The sequence below is a fragment of the Nanorana parkeri genome, unplaced genomic scaffold, assembly GCF_000935625.1.
Source record: "Nanorana parkeri isolate BGI_ZX_2015 unplaced genomic scaffold, ASM93562v1 scaffold1955, whole genome shotgun sequence".
Lineage (NCBI taxonomy): Eukaryota > Metazoa > Chordata > Amphibia > Anura > Dicroglossidae > Nanorana > Nanorana parkeri.
The window spans coordinates 156,439-173,987 of NW_017308223.1; the positions used below are offsets into that span (position 1 = coordinate 156,439).

General features: G+C 44.6%; 1 protein-coding gene across 1 annotated transcript in view; it reads right to left on the reverse strand.

The window, feature by feature from the left end:
• Positions 1–17,549, reverse strand: part of LOC108800204 (ubiquinol-cytochrome-c reductase complex assembly factor 1-like) — a 57,883-nt gene that overhangs the window by 16,460 nt on the left and 23,874 nt on the right. The window contains exon 4 of the mRNA XM_018572162.1: positions 14,269–14,326. Within this exon, the coding sequence (XP_018427664.1) occupies positions 14,269–14,326 (58 nt within the window). The remainder of the gene's footprint in view (positions 1–14,268; positions 14,327–17,549) is intronic.

A 17,549-nucleotide genomic window follows, 5' to 3' on the forward strand; every position in this document is an offset into this window, starting at 1 on the left:
ATATATATATATATATATATATACACACACACATACATACACACACACACACACACAGTGGCCAGATTATTATGATCACCTTACAAAGTGCATTACTCCCCCTTACGTGTAGTTGTGTAGTTACGGTCTATTGATGGACCAAATGTGAAGGGTGTAGATACCCATGTGTTAAAGGTTTGATTGATGGGTTTTTAACCTCTTGCCGTCCGCCCGTAGTAAAAAAACGGACGGATGGCACTGCAGCATCTGCGGCACGCACGGGCAGAAAAGACCCGTCCAATGCGAACACCCGGTACCGCAGCGCTGAATACTGAAAAATGGCCTGGATGGGAAGGGGGTTTAACACCGCGGATGTCAACTGGTTAAACAAAAGATCCGGTGACAGACGGAAACAGAACTCCTTTTTGAAAAAGTCCATAGACAAAACGCGTCAAGGGAGGCACTGGTTCCATCTCGCACGCTTTATATAACCAAGGATTTCTGCTGTTTGCTGCTTCTTATGCGTTCAAAATTCATCGTTCTTGTAAGTGCATTTTAATATTTTAAAATAAACGTTTTTGATTTACTGCACTTAGAGGCTCTTGTCTTTCCCCTCCCTTGTTTCCTTTTTTGAATTGGGAGGGAGTCCATGTGCAGGAATTCAAACACAGCAGACAACTGGTCAGGGGCGTGGAGTGCAAACACAGTCACCCCTGCTAACAATCAGGTGGAACGGGTGTCCCCAGCGGTAAGTGGCATCTGTCATTCTGATCACATCTAGTAGGGTTCCCAAGACTGTAACAGACTTACCCGTCCTCGGGGCCGCGCACAGCCAGCTCCTCCCCTTCAGGGCCGTCCAGGACGGCAAGCAGCTCCGCCTCCTCAGGGCCGTCCAAGACGGCAACCAGCTCCGCCCCTTCAGCTCCGTCATGGACGGGACCCAGCTCCTCCCCTTCGCCCTCGGCGAGGAGGGATTTAAGGGAGCAAGATTGTTTATTCAGCGTCCGACCGTTGTGAACGGTGCACGCTGAACATTGCCAGGAGTGAACCATTGCAGCATCTGCACCTAAGGACCCATCTGAGATCCCCAAAATTGCAAGTAGCAAATCAATTAAACCGTGTCAGGATGACAGGTTAACATTGTTCAGAAGCAATTGCTGGTGTGAAGTTGATTACCATATGTGCTGCAGAGCTTGAGGACTTGATGCTAAAAGGGGATTACTATTACTGCCTGTGTCTCGGTCTTCACATTCCTTCAACAGACTGTTAACCTATACATTGCTGGGGTTGAGGAGTTATGCTGTTAGGGGATAGCTATCACAGCCTGTGTGTATATCTATACAATCCTGCAACAGACTATTAACCAGATCACTGCTGATTATCACCTGCTGAACCTATATAACAGTGTATTGTGACTGCTATGCTTACCTTGGGGTGTTATTCCCTGCGCTGCTAGGAGGAGCTGCCAAAGTAGTCACTGGGACTTTATTGAACCATTACCTCAAGAATACCTGCTTGTCTTACCCTTACTCAAGTGACGTTGTGTGAGATGGGTGCTGCGGTTCTCATACGGTACTGTTATCCTGCTGTGTTGGGACGCACGTGTCTTGAGAGGTTGCAGAACTTGAATCACCTAAACTTGTGTGGGTTAACTAGGAAACACATGTTGTGCACACATACTCTCACTCATCTAAACATACTAAACTTATAGGTTGCCCCTAGTGGCAGGGAATGATGTAACTGATTCCAAACCCTCCATTAAACACTGAATGGAGTGTGAAGGAAGGAATCAAAACTGAACCCTGCCATTAGACTAGGAGACTCCACAGTTGACCGTCCAGATATAACCTCACGGGTCATTACAGAACGGTCGGACCCTAAAAAAGTATGGATCCAGCGGAGTTTGCAGGGCACTTAGTGAACCTTACCGAGAGAGTAGACACGCTAACAGAGACAGTCCAGGAATTGCAACTAGAAAACCAGGAATTGAGGGAACAACTTAACCAGCAAGCAATTCCAGCCAGAGAGGGACCTGAGCCGAAGGTCAACCCTCCAGAGCCGTTCTCAGGAGATAAGAAAGCATATAGAGAATTCCTCAATTCCTTCAAGCTGCTATTTAATCTCAGACCCAAAACTTACCCCACAGACCGAGTAAAGGTACTAACAGTGATATCCTATTTAAAGGGTGAACCCAGAGCATGGGCCACAACCTACATAGAGAGAGATGATCCTATACTCAACTCCTACCCCCAATTCCTAGACGCAATGTCACTTCTCTATGAAGATACCAGTAAACAACTAACAGCAGAGGCTGCCATACGTAACCTACGTCAAGGAAGGAGACCGGTGGAGGAGTATGTCGCAGAGTTCACTAGATGGGCTAGGGAGACGGAATGGAACAATGTCGGTCTCCGCAACCAATTCAGACTCTGTTTATCCGACTCTCTAAAGGACGAAATAGCAAGAGACGACCTACCTCCTACCCTCGAGGCTCTGATTGCACGCTCCATCACAATTAATCGCAGGCTAAGGGAACGCAAGCTAGAAAAATCATCTGGAGGGGCCTACCTCCCACGCAAAGCCTATATGACTACCCCTTCTGCGGTCGCAGAAGAACCTATGGAGATAGACGCTATCAGAGGTCCCTTATCCCACAACGAGAAGATGCGACGCCGTGAAAAAAACCTCTGTATGTACTGTGCTGGATCAGACCACCTTCTCGAGGACTGTCCTCTTGTCCGGAAGAAATCCTCAGGTAAGACAACTCATCCCTATAATTTGTCTTCTCTGAGATCCAAGACCTACAAATATTTACATATTCCTATCACTCTACAGTGGGATCAACGAAGAGTACGGGTGGAAGCGATACAGGGTGGATACAGGGGCGTGCGATAACTTCATTGACTCAAAGTTCACGAGCTTGAATAAAATACCTATACTCACAAAGATCAACCCTGTGTCCATTAGTTTTATTGATGGCACCACTCCCATATCAGGTCCCATATTACATCAGACCCAGGCACTCATCATAGTTTCACCTAATAACCACATGGAGCATCTGTCCTTTAATGTGATTCCGTCCCCCATCTTTCCTGTCATTTTAGGTCTTCCGTGTCTAAGGTTACACCAACCCACCGTGGTATGGGACCAAAACGAACTACGGCTGGAGTCTCAGTTCTGTAAGATGAATCATGAACCTGTTATCAGATAAACCCAATCCTTCAACTCACCTGTACCCCACTACCACAACACTACGCTGAATTCTCGGACGTGTTCTGCAAAAAGATGGCAGATACCTTACCCCCTCATAGGTCTTATGATTGTCCCATAGACCTACTCCCTGGGAGTCAGTTACCTACGGGTAAGATCTACCCGCTCTCTAGACCAGAGTTGGAACATCTGTAGGAATATTTGAACACCAACCTAAAGAAGGGATTTATCTGCCCTTCCACGTCACCGGTGGGGGCAGGAATGTTCTTCGTCCGAAACAAGGACAAGAGTCTGCGACCAATAATTGACTACCGCCTCCTGAACAATATAACAGTAAAAAACGGTACCCATTACCACTCATCCCAGAGCTTATTGAAAGGCTACAAACAGCACAGATTTTCACAAAACTCGACCTCAGAAGTGCATACAACCTTATCCGAATGAAAGACGGAGATGAATGGAAAACTGCCTTCCGCACTCGATATGGCTTATTCGAATACACCGTGATGCCGTTCGGTTTAAGTAATGCACCTGCTACCTTCCAGTGCTTCATAAGTAATGCACCTGCTACCTTCCAGTGCTTCATAAACTACGTCTTCCGCGACTTTCTCGACATCTGCGTTGTAGTATACTTAGATGATATTCTCATATATTCTGATAACGAAACAGAACACAGGAAACATGTAAGATGGGTACTTTCACGGTTAAGGGCACACCAATTGTATGCAAAAGGGGAAACATTAGTCTTTGAAACCTCTACTATTCCGTTCCTAGGATACATTATCACACCGGAGGGAATACAAATGGATCAGGTCAAGATCGAGTGCATCTGCAACTGGCCAATGCCTCGTACTAGGAGAGCTTTACAGAAATTCCTGGGCTTTGCCAACTTCTATAGGAAGTTTATAAAAAACTTATCTGCAGTTGTCAAGCCTCTCACCAGGTTGACAAGCTCAAAACAAAGATACACCTGGAACAATGAGGCACAGAAAGCTTTCGAAACAATGAAAACTTGTTTCACCACCGTTCCCATTCTCAAACTACCCGATCCTGAGCTCCAGTATATATTGGAAGTAGACACTTCCCAGATGGCCATTGGTGCTATACTCTCCCAACGAGAGTCCGTTTCTACGCCCTTGCACCCAGTTGCCTTCCATTCAAGAACACTGAATCTGGCAGAAATCAATTATCCCATAGGTGAGAAGGAACTTCTCGCTATTAAAAGTGCACTAGAGAACTGGCGTCATCTCTTAGAGGGTGCCAAACTTCCAATTATTATATACACTGACCACCGGAATCTCCAGTTCCTAAAAACAAGTAAAACACTTTCTTCCCGCCAAGTAAGATGGAGATACTTCTTTGATAGATTTGATTTTCTCATCACCTACAGGCCGGGTTCAAGGAATGGGAAGGCGGATTCCCTCTCCCGACGCCAAGAGTTGGAGAACATCACCACTTCCCCAACGACCATTATTCCTCCGGAAATAATACTTTCGGCCATCCTCGACCTTAAACAGCAGTTGAGCAAACAACTGGAGACGGCCGAGATCCCCACAAGACTGGGTGTTCAGTTGGGATCCGAGGGGTTCTACTACAAGGATTCCAGACTTTTCATTCCTCCTGCTATGCGGACCCAAATACTCCAACTACTTCATGACGCTCCCTTGGCAGGACATCCTGGTACCACCAAAACTTCGGAAATCGCAAAAAGATACTTCTGGTGGCCCGGTATCTCGAATACATGATTACGTCATTTCTTGTGACATCTGTGCCACATGTAAGAGTGAAAAAAAACAACCTTACGGACGAGTTTAGACATACCTTCCAGACCTTGGGAGACCATTTCTATCGACTTTATTGTTGACCTACCCCCCTCCCAAGGTCATAACACTGTTCTGGTAGCGGTTGACATCCTCACAAAAATGGCGCACTTTATTGCTCTTAAAAAGTTGCCCTCCCCGGGTGAGACCGCCAAGGCCCTCCTCAAGGAGGTCATGCGTCTACACGGGGTTCCCTCTAGGACCATCTCAGACAGAGGAACACAATTCGTTTCAAGGTTTTGGAAGTCCCTATGTCTTAAATTAAAGATTGATCATCGTCTATCAAGCGCATACCACCCCCAGACGAATGGGCAAACCGAAAGGGTGAACCAGTGCCTCGAACAATATATACGTTGCTACTGCGCCCACTTGCAGGATGACTGGTGGCACCTACTTCCTCTCTCGGAATTCGCTTTTAACAATACTGTTAGCTCCTCAACGCAGCGGACACCCTTCTTCGCTAATTATGGGTTTCACCCCAGTTTGTTTCCCACCAACGTTCCGGCTACTGAAGACTACGTGGGAAATCTACAACAAATTGCCTCCTCCTTGAAAGCCAATATCGCAAAGGCCCAGGAACGACAGAAGGTATACTACGACCTACGCAGAAGGAAGCCTCCTGAATACAGGGTGGGGGACTCAGTGTGGTTGAGTACCAGAAACCTCAGACTAAAAACACCTAGTAGGAAATTCAGTAGGCTGTTCATTGGTCCCTTTCCCATTGAGAAAGCTATCGGACCGAATGCTGTAAGATTACGGCTTCCCTCGGACTTGACCATTCTTCCAACGTTTCATGTGTCTCTATTGAAGCCTTACCAACCGAACCAGTACCGAACCTGGAAGGACTCCTCCAGCTGCGCCTCCAATCCTTATACACGGGGAGGAGGAATTCGAGATCGGGAGTATTCTGGACTCCCGTTACCGTGGACAACGTCTTCAATACCTTATCAGATGGAAGGGCTATGGGCCTCAGGATGACTCATGGGAGCCGGCAGAGGATGTCTATGCCCCCCGATTGGTGAGGAAGTTCCACCTCAGGTACCTGCTTAGACCCTCTCCGCTCGGGACTCCCGGTGGCCGTCCCTTGAGGGGGGGTACTGTAACAGACTTACCCGTCCTCGGTCCAGCGTTGCCTGGCGGGGCCACGCACGGCCAGCTCGGCAGCCAGCTCCTCCCCTTCAGGGCCGTCCAGGACGGCAACCAGCTCCGTCTCCTCAGGGCCGTCCAAGACGGCAACCAGCTCCGCCCCTTCAGCTCCGTCATGGACAGGACCCAGCTCCTCCCCTTCGCCCTCGGCGAGGAGGGATTTAAGGGAGCAAGATTGTTTGTTCAGCGTCCGACCGTTGTGAACGGTGCACGCTGAACATTGCCAGGAGTGAACCATTGCAGCATCTGCACCTAAGGACCCATCTGAGATCCCCAAAATCGCAAGTAGCAAATCAATTGAACCGTGTCAGGATGACAGGTTAACATTGTTCAGAAGCAATTGCTGGTGTGAAGTTGATTACCATATGTGCTGCAGAGCTTGAGGACTTGATGCTGAAAGGGGATTACTATTACTGCCTGTGTCTCAGTCTTCACATTCCTTCAACAGACTTTTAAACTATACATTGCTGGGGTTGAGGAGTTATGCTGTTAGGGGATAGCTATCACAGCCTGTGTGTATATCTATACAATCCTGCAACAGACTATTAACCAGATCACTGCTGATTATCACCTGCTGAACCTATATAACAGTGTATTGTGACTGCTATGCTTACCTTGGGGTATGATTTCCTGCGCTGCTAGGAGGCGCTGCCAAAGTAGTCACTGGGACTTTATTGAACCATTACCTCAAGAACAAATACCTGCTTGTCTTACCCTTACTCAAGTGACATTGTGTGAGATGGGTGCTGCGGTCCTCATACGGCACTGTTATCCTGCTGTGTTACATAGTTACATAGTATTTGAGGTTGAATAAAGACATTAGTCCATCAAGTCCAACCTATTAGGATCTCATTCTAGGAGTACCCGTACCCCTGTATATTACGGTCCCTTAAGAAATCGTCCAAAAGTTTCTTGAACAATTCCACATTATTTGCTGAAATCACCGCCTGTGGCAGTGAGTTCCAGACCCTAACTGATCTTACTGTGAAGAACCCCCTTCGCCCCTTGTGCTGGAATTTTTTTTCCATCAATTTTAGGTGATGGCCTCTAGTTTTTGTAACGGAGTTAATTTTAAACAGTTTATCGCTAATGTTGCTACCAGCCACTTAGCTCCCACGCAATTTGTTCGCCAAGCCCTGTGTGAGCAAGTTGGGACGCACGTGTCTTGAGGGGTTGCAGAACTTGAATCACCTAAACTTGTGTGGGTTAACTAGGAAACACATGTTGTGCACACATACTCTCACTTATCTAAACATACAAAACTTATAGGTTGCCCCTAGTGGCAGGGAATGATGTAACGGATTCCAAACCCTCCATTAAACACTGAATGGAGTGTGAAGGAAGGAATCAAAACTGAACACTGCCATTAGACTAGGAGACTCCACAGTTGAGCGTCCAGATATAACCTCACAGGTCATTACAAAGACCCTGCGCATACGTAGGGTATGACGGGAAAGATCCAGCATCACAGTCACCTGGGCACCGTCGAACACCATAGGTCCCAGGGCCCACGCCCGTCACATGATTTACTCCTTGGAGAAAAAATGGACGCGGCAAAGAACATCACGTGTAGCATTAGCGGATGAGCCCCCGAAGTCCCTGCACTCGATGGACCCCGTCTAGTTCCAGAACTTCTTCAGGTGGCTTGCCTAGGTAGTAGTTCAAAAAAGCCAGGACCGTAGAATGGAGATCAGTGCCCGTAGTGGCTTCCGGGATACACTTGAGGTGAATATTATTCCGCCAGCTGCGGTTCTCATCTAGATGAAGGCAGTTGGTCACCATCTGTTGGTGTAGTCTGGCAGTAGAGGATTCCAGGGTGGCCACACGGTCTTGAAGGGAGGAGGTAATCGTCTCCACAACCTCGACTCTACCTTCTACCGAGGCAACCCGGTTCCTGATCTCCTGCACTCCTTGGCGTAATGCTTGCACAATTTTGTCAGCCATAGAGTCAAGGTGTTAGTGTCCACCTGTTTAGTGGAGAGCAGCGGCAAGATGGAGCGCCAGTCCCCACCTGTCCGTTCAGATGCCTCCGGCTGCGAGAGGACGGGTGACGGCTGGGAGAAGGGTCCCCATATGGAAACACTGGGGTGGATATCGGAGAAGGCTGCGGGCTCGGTGTGGGGAACGGCTTGTCAGGGGGTGCGGATTCCTGTCTTCCATATCGGGTATTGGAGGCCGGGCCTGGAGTGACGACCTTGGTAGGCCTTATGCTGCAGGCCACGCGGGAGCTATGTGCTGTGCCCGAGCGGAGGAAAAAGTGGAAAATTTTGGGTTGTCGGTTCTCACCAGGTGTCTGCAGGGTGTCACAGTCCTTCGACATGCACGGAGAGGGTAAGGTAAAGTCACTGAAACCACTGCCTGAGACTAAGGAGTGCAGAGCTCCTCAAACGTGTGTCTTCACGCCACCATGTCCAAGCCAGGCCCCCGCGTTAACTCCTTCTGTGGTAAACCAACTGAAAGCCAGGATTTCAAATGGCACCTATAGGTCCTAGCAACAAAGTAGCTTCTGTTTTTTTTTTTCCAAAGCCCGTGGACGTGCATTAAACTTCCCCCTGTGAACAAAAAAAGTGCAACCGTGAAATCACAGCACACAAAAACGTGCACAAGGGTGCAAGGTCCTTCGAAAGAAGGGGCCTACTTTCCCGACCCCCTGGGGCGCAAGGCTCCTGACAGGGGTTGAGACTGTTGGCCCACCAACCCGAAGGCCGGTGGATCATTTCCTTCGGCGGCCTGCCGGGGCAGGTCCCTCACAGTACTAGGCAGGGGGGATCTCCCGAAGAGAAACCCCCCTCCTGGGTGAGAGGAGACAGAGAACCCCTGTAGGAGGCACAGAATCTCCTCCCAGCATCAGGAATAGGCCCCGAAGAAACCTGCACCTTCAGCATCTGTGGGTCAAATAGTAAAATAAAAAAAGTGCCAATCGTGGATATAGTGCATAAATAAATCTAAAGTGCCAGTGCACCACTCTGACAGGCCTTAGGGGCCGGAGTGCAAAAATATTGCCCAAGACTAGCCATAAGGCCTGTCTTGGAGGCGAAGTGCAGAAAATTGCAATATGGTGTGTGACCAAGTGCTGCAGTGAGTCATGTGGGGTCCCACACCCAAGTGACTTTCTGAGCACCGTGGTTCTCCGCTCACATCAGGAGGTAGTGCCGTCGGGGGTCCTCCCACTGTCTAGGGTCTACCAGTACATCAGGGCCTGACGCAACTAGCAGTGGACCGAACCGTCCTCCGACACCCACCATTACGTCAGAGGGTACTAGAATGTTCTCCCATCGGGTGGCAACATCCTCTACCCTCCAACAACTGATAAGAACAGATACTACACTTGATCTTAGCCAAAAGGCCGAGAAGCGACCAAAGTCGCTACAAAGTAGCTTCTGGTGCTTGGCCCGCATGGCCTACTCACAATAAGAGTCTTAAGAGACAGGCTGTGCCACGGCTCTGAACCAGGAAACACCAACCCATATAGACTGGCTGCATAAAGAGACTAGCTTAAGCAGCTTGTAGAGGAATCTTGACTGAAGAAAAAAGGAAATCTTTAAAAAAAACTGCTAGCAAAAAAGTTTGATTTTTCTCAGCAGGACAGAAAAAGACATCTATCCTCCTGGACACTAGCAAAAAAAAACAAAAAACTAAGGCATGCTGGGAGTAGGAGTTATTATACAGGGCTGGCAATATACTTTTCCTCCTGTAGGTGGCACTATAACTCAAACAGTATGAATTCCTGCGGCTTTTAATGAATGATAAACTAAAACTTTGTAAAAGAGAGGTCAGTCACATGACCTGCCAAAGTCATGCCACCAGGCACTCCCAAATCACTGAGTTCTTTCTACAGTGTTTAGTTGAGAGAACGCCCTGGGACATCGTAATTTCACAGTATGAATCACCGTGTATATCATCAAGGAAATCTGTGAATTGCAAACTGTCTGCAAATTGGATTTGCCAAACTCATACATGATTCTAAACTGTATTGAATATTGGTAATTTCATATATAGGTAATAGTGAAAGGTTAATGTTTTGAAAAATATAATGGGGAAACTATGCAAAGTAGTGACTAATGCAAGGATGATTACATTTACACTCAATCAGCTATTGCTTAATTCCACTGTGCCTCTCAAGACTATGAAAAACAAAATACATTTTCAAGAAAGCGTATCGAAACAAAAGTACAGTGTGCAAATTGCAGCTTTAATTATGGATGAATGCTACCAGCGCACACCGTGGCCCAGCACAACTAAGTGATTATAAGGATGGAAGAATTTTGACAAATATTGTTTACCATATTTAAATGTCAACTTGCTTAAAGTCTACGAAAATCTTCAAGGTCAACTGAATTTCCAAATATCACATCATAACCCCAGCAGTGGGATAAATAGCCAGAAAACCGCTGCATTCCATCCCTGCGGCCGGATCGGGAGGGGGGGGGGATATTCCAGGCCTTAAAGGAAACGTTTTGGCAACCCAGGACATTAAAAATACTGCCGGGTTTAAATAAGGCCCCATACATTTCAGCTAAAGACAAGCCTAGCAATCAGCTCAATTTATGATGTGTTAGCTCTTGTCGGCATGTTAGCAAATGTTTGAATGTACTTCAGTGAGGTTCCTGTTACACATTAAGAAATATACCTTCCTCCTTGCCACAACATACGCTAACCTTTTCAATAATGCTAGATTAAACAATATTGTTTTTCCCTTTTTTTTGGCTATTTATTCCACAGATAAAAAGGAAAAAGATTGCCTAGGTGTTAAATATTTTCACAAGCAACAAATCTGCAATTTAGGAAAACTGCATGTGTATTTTTTAGGTGTAACATAAATGTCAGCGTAATAACTCTTAAAATCTACTGACAATTTGCAGCGAATATCTCAGCAGGGCCATTTAAATAAACCAATTTTAAGTAACTAAAAGAACATATATTTGTTAATTTTCTTTATGTTATTTGAACCGTGCTACCTGTAGTATTACCAACGTTTTGGTACACCTCAGATATTAGATGTACAGGATGTAAGATTCATTTAACACTGCACTTACTGACTGTATATTCATTTTACTAGTGACTTCAAGGCTGTTTGTACAGTACAACAAAACAGAGGTTTTGTACATCATTCTGTTCTGTCTATTTCTATCCATGTTAGTAGCTACTAATACAATAACCACATGAGGAAGTTTAGATGTTTGGTGTCACTGTCCTGTCAGGACAGGGAGTGATGGGAAATCACTCCAAAGGGGACATAGATAAAAACACCTTTGAGGGGTTGGAACCTCTGAAAATGTTTTCATTGCTACCTGTTCCTTCATTTCCCATAAACAACCCCCTAATTTCTTTGTCTGTATCACAGGGGCAGGAAGTGAGGGAAAATCTCAATGGGATAAAAGACGAAAATAAAAACCTGACCGTGATTAAAAAGATTCTGTACTCTATCAAAAAAAAACTAAACTTTTGGCCCTAGAGTTAGGGCCCTAATTAAAGCAGAACTCCAGCTTCCAGCCCTCTAGTCCTCCCACCTGAAACTTTTTGGATGAAGTAGGCAACTTTTGTATTAAGCCAGCAATACATGTATAGATTTTTTTCTTGTCAAACCACGGGCTTAGCAACATAAATTGCTAGTTTCCAAATCCACACTAAAGAGCGTTGAGGGATTTCCCCTGGCAGCTACTGTATTCAGACAGCCTGCTGATTGAATACCCCAACAATAACAGCATCTGACTGGATGCAGTCACTGTTCGGCCAAGAATTTTCCACCCAATTCTGCTGATATTTTACTCAGATCATGCTGACATATCCACTCACAGCTGGAAGTTCAGGTGATTCAGCAGAAATCTGTCAAAATTTGAGCCATGTATAGCTTTCAGCTTTTGAGCCAAGTAGCTTTAGAACCTGTATCTAATATTAATTGCTGTCAGTGACCCACTCTGTAGATTTAGCATAACTTTGCCCCTGGGATAACAGAAAATTATATAAGAGAAAATGGTATCACATGAACAGAAAAAAGGGGAAGACAGCACACCGTGGTTGTAAGGACAATGCTCTTTTACGAACATTTCAGAGCCCGTATGCTCCCTTTCATAAAGTGACACTAAACTCCGGAGTCCAACATTAAAAATGCATTCCAGTACCATAGCTTTTAAAAAAAAATGTAGCTCGCTTGTGTATTTCATCCCTGAATTGGTGGTGACACTGTCCTTCCTTCTGGAGGGTGGCTACTTTTGTTCTCCATGGTCCCTATGTGTGTTGTAAAGTAGCCACCACTCCAGCTCACTCCTGTGATGGACTGCAATCTCACGTTTAATTTCAATACAAATTCGTAAACTATAGTCTATCATGGGAGCAAGCATGGAGCGGTGACTATTTTACAACTCACACAGGGACCATGGAGAACAAAAGTTGCCACCCTCCAGAAGGAAGGACAATGTTAGCATGAATTTAGAGATGATTTGAGGATCTACAGCTGAGAGATGCACAAATAAGATACATTTTTGTTTATAGTAATGGTACTTTAATGCATTTTTAAAGTTTAACTCCTGAGTTTAGTGTTACTTTAACAGAAATTGTCCTCCGAGTAAATGCTGCTTCACCATGATAGTCACTATGTACAAAAATAGCTACAATCTATTTTATAGAAACATTTGAGAACAAAGAGCAGTGGGCTAATGTATAAATATGGGCGAAAAATAAACTAGAAGGTGATTTCCAAAGTAACCAATTGTAGCCTAGAGCTCACATTTTCAAATACAGGATGGAAAATAACAGTAAGCTTATGAGTGGTTGGTGAAGTGAAGCCGTCCATTTTAATATATGAGGGTAAGAATCATGTTAACAACTTGAGTCTTGGGGTTGTTTTCTCCCTAACACCCCCAAATCCCATTGTTTTTTTTCCCGTTTTGTCGATGTCTCGGTTTCGTACATTATACCTTTAAGTATTTTTAGTCTACCCTAACGTATTGTACACCTCTTTTAAGGACCAATAGGGCTTTAATTTGGTAGCAAGTCTGGTACATACATTGGTATTTCCTTGGTTTTTATTGGAAAGAAATAGTAAAAGTGGAAAGAAAATTGATATTTTTCCAACGCAACATTTACATCATTTGCGCACCCCTATACATTTACTGCAAAATATAATCAGCAATGTCTTAGGATTATAAAAATATCACATTAGTGCAACGTTATATGTAATGTAGTGGGATGACAAAGATCAAATGGAATGTATGCGTTTTACTTTAGGAGAGCTTTCTTCCCCTTTCAACAATACATTACAAAAACACAGAGGGGAAAAAATTATTTGTGTAAATTGTTAGTGATCGTTAAGATAAAATTAAGTTGGGGTAACCGGGGAATAAATTAGCATAACGGTGACCTTTTATAAGGTTTGTGATCCCTAAAATCTCGAATGGCCTTGCGTTCACTTATGTGAGCATTTGATGCTTGTGCAGTAAGTGCAAATGTCAATGTTGTGATCTTGGGATTCATTTTGGAAGGGAATATTTTTAGGTGAACTGATCCAGTCCCCCCATGCTTGCCATCAGCCAGCAATAGATCACTATAGTAGTGATCTACTGTTATAGGGAAACACTAGACAGAGCTGCGCTGGCCAAGCCTCCAAGCCATGACGTCACTACACTCCCTATGTAAAACACAATGCTGAAGCACTGTGTTTACATTTTCTTCTACAGGACTCTCCTATGGAACAATCTGTAGAAGGATTGGAAGCGCAAGAACTTATTTCCGCTCCTGGGCTTAGTGCTGGTCCACTGTTGTCACTGACAGATGGTGGTTCCAGAGCTAGAAGCCAATGAGACCTGCGGGATCCACCGTGTCCATGTGTTATCTCAAAATGGTGCTGGGACAAATAGTCGAGGTCTTTCTGCCATTTTAAAACAGCACCCAAGACTCAAGTAGTTATTTTGGATAAAACAGAAGTATTCAACCAAATTATTCCACTGGCAAAAAAGGAATGTGATCCATGCTATGTAAAGGTTGATCTTGTTTAGTGAGAGGACAATGTATACTGTTCAGTGACGCAGTGGGTAGCACACGATTGCCTGTTGGTAGCAGATGCAAAAATGAAACCGTGCATACAAAGACAGACACAGTTCAATACCCTGCTTACCAGACATGGAGTTGTGTCACAAGGAACCAAGAATTAAGTGTGTCAGGAAGATTACATTCTGTATTTAAAAAGAAAACATAATTATCAATCAACAATATTACTTAACATTAATAAAGTGTGTGTGTGTATTTTTTAATATATATTTTTATTGTTTACTTTTATCAATTTACAAAATGCAAAGTGAGTGAACAAAAGAAAAAAATCTAAATCAAATCAATATTTGTCGTGACTACCCTTTGGCTTCAAACCAGCATCAATTCTCACGCTTGCACAAAGTCAGGGATTTTGTAGGATTAGAGTCAGGTGTATGATTAACCAATTATACCAAGCAGATGCTAATGATCATCAATTTCATAGGTAGGTTGAAACACAGTCATGAATTGAAACAGAGGCAGCTGTGTAGGAGGCTTAAAACTGGGTGAGGAACAGCCAAACTCTGAGGTTGTAGCAAACAGTTTCATGTTGCAGGTCATACACCATGGCAACACTGAGCACAGTAACAAGACACATCAGCAATGTCTCTCCCTGGAAAGATTTCAAAGCAGCCTGGGGTTTCAAGATGTGCTTTTCAAGCTCTTTTGAAGAAGCACAAAGAAACGGGCAATGTTGAAGACCGTAGATACAGTGATCAGCCAAGGAAGCTTTATGCAGCAGATGAAAGACACATGCTTACTTCTCTTTGACATTAAAAAAATGCCCAGCAGTGCCATCAGTTTTGAACCGACGCAAACCAGTTGGGCCTAGGTACACCCATCTACTGTCTGGAGAAGTCTGGCCAGAAGTGATCTTCATCGAAGAATTGCGGCCAAAAAGCCATATCTGTGACGTGTAAACAAGGCTAACCGACTCAATTATGCACAAAAACATAGAAACTGGGGTGCAGAAAAATGGCAGCAGGTGCTCTGGACGGATGAGTCAAAATGTTTAATATTTGGCTGTAGCAGGAGGCAGTTTGTTTGGGGAAGGGCTGGAGAGCGGTACAATAATGAATGTCTGTAGGCAACAGTGAAACATGGAGGTTCCTTGCAAGTCTGGGGCTGCATTTTTGCACATCTAGTTGGACATTGGGTCAAAATCAGTGTCCTCAATGCTAAGAAATACAGCCATCATGCCATACCATCAGGGTGGCATGCGATTGGCCAGAAATGTATTCTGCAGCAGGACAACAACCCCAAACATACAGCCAATGTCATTAAGAACTATCTTCAGTGCAAAGAAGAACAAGGAGTCCTGGAAGAGATGGTTTGGCCTCCACAGAGCCCTAATCTCAACATCATCAAGTCTGGCTGGGATTACATGGAGACAGAAGGATTTGAGGCAGCCTACATCTACAGGAGATCAGTGGTTAGTTCTCCAAGATGTTTGAAACAACCTACCTGCCGTGTTTCTTCAAAAACTGTGTGCAGCAATGACAAAGATGTGGTTCACAATGATGAGATTTGTCAAATGGAGGGCATGACCTCTTCATTGCAGAACACAGAGGAGAGATTCCGATCCACGTGGAGACCTTGGCTGTACTACAAGACTACCCATGCCTACTCGCAATTGGACATGTAAGCTCCCCCATCCTCCCTCAGTGTCAACTGAGTTGTCCCCCATATGGGGAGGACAGTTGCCTAGCCCAAGGTGAATATGCTAATGGGGTGGGGCTCCTGAGGGGTCTATTCTCCCCCTTTCAGCTTCTAGTTTCCCTCTACTTGTCCTAGTCTTCCCTTCTCCCCCCACCTTTTTTCTTTCTCATACCGGTTTGTTTCTTGTCCAGGAGATACCACAACCCCTATGAGCTTACCTTCCTCTCTTGAGCTATTTGGGGGTTTTCGGCTCGTTACAATGTTAGAATTGTCTCTTTATTCTTGAATATAAAGTATACCTGTATTATTCCTATTTACTTATTTTATGTTGAGTCATGAGCTATTTTGACTGATAGGACCAACGCCATGGCAATTTGCTTATATGCTGTTTAGATTCACGGGATAACTTCCCCATGTTGAAGATACATACGTTCAATCCTACTTGTCTCCGCTACGATGATACAGTGGATGTGATGTTATGTACTGATTTGGAACAATTACACATTGTTATTGTGATCCTGTGTTTTTGCTACTATTGATTCAGGTGTTCTTAAAAGGAAAATCACTCATCCTCATAGTTCGAACCGACGTGTGACAATGAAACTGTCACACGTCGGCTCAATAGATCGGGAGTGAGATAACACATACCGTCGCTCACTCACTTCTCGATCATCTCCCTGCAGAGAGTAGTGACTGTCAGTCACGGCTCCCTGCAGGGATCCCCCCCCCCGCTTCGATCCTCCAGCGCTGACTGGAGGAATGGACGGGGGAGGGGGCGGGTACAGCTGGCTCTGCCTCTAGATAGGCAGAGCCCTCTGTCACTCACGCAGCTGGGTGGATCTCGACAGCAATGTGTATCAGTGTAGCTGTAGCTCGCGATATAATGAGCTTTGGGTCACGGGAGGACACTAATATATGTCCTCCCGTGACCCTTAAGAGAACTAAGGGGAAACACACTTACCCCACACTTCTCTTTTAATGTTATACAGTATAAAACTGTTCTTGTAATTTTTTGACCTTTTTAATAAATGACCAATTAAAAAAAAACACAACTGTGCAAGTGAACCTAGAAAAATTGAGGATGTTTTGAAAGTAAAAAGTGGTCACACCAAATATTGATTTGGATTTCTCTTCTGTTCATTTACTTTCCATTTTTTTATTGATAAAAACTTTTAACACTTTTATTTCTGAAAGCATTCTTACTTTGCAGCATTTTTTCACACCTGCTTAAAAGCTTTTACACGGTACAGTATATAGCAAGAATTGGCTAAATCTAGCTCAACTTTAGATAGGCAGGATGTCAGCAAAATGTCAAATGTGTGTTCTTGCACTAATATGCTGGTTCCACAGGACTCCTCCTAAGGGCCAATAAAGAGCACAGTGAAAAGTTCAAGGATGTTCATGTGACCTCTTTTATTTCAGTTTTAAGGTAAGAAAAGTCAAATAAATGTATAATATAAGGAATGTATAGAATAAGGGATATAAAAGCTGTACAGCATGCAAGGTGGGAGTATAGAAATATAGATTACTGCAGACTGGTGCTCCACTTTTACATCTTAGCCCTTAAAATCAACCCTTGGCAAAATCCTAACCCTCAATTGAAGCTTGACCCAAAAAGAGGCTCTTGTCCTTTAAAAATCCTTAACACTAACCCAATCTCTAAAAGGATCACACCTATATTTTTAGGTAACTGCAGTGGTAGAGCCAAGA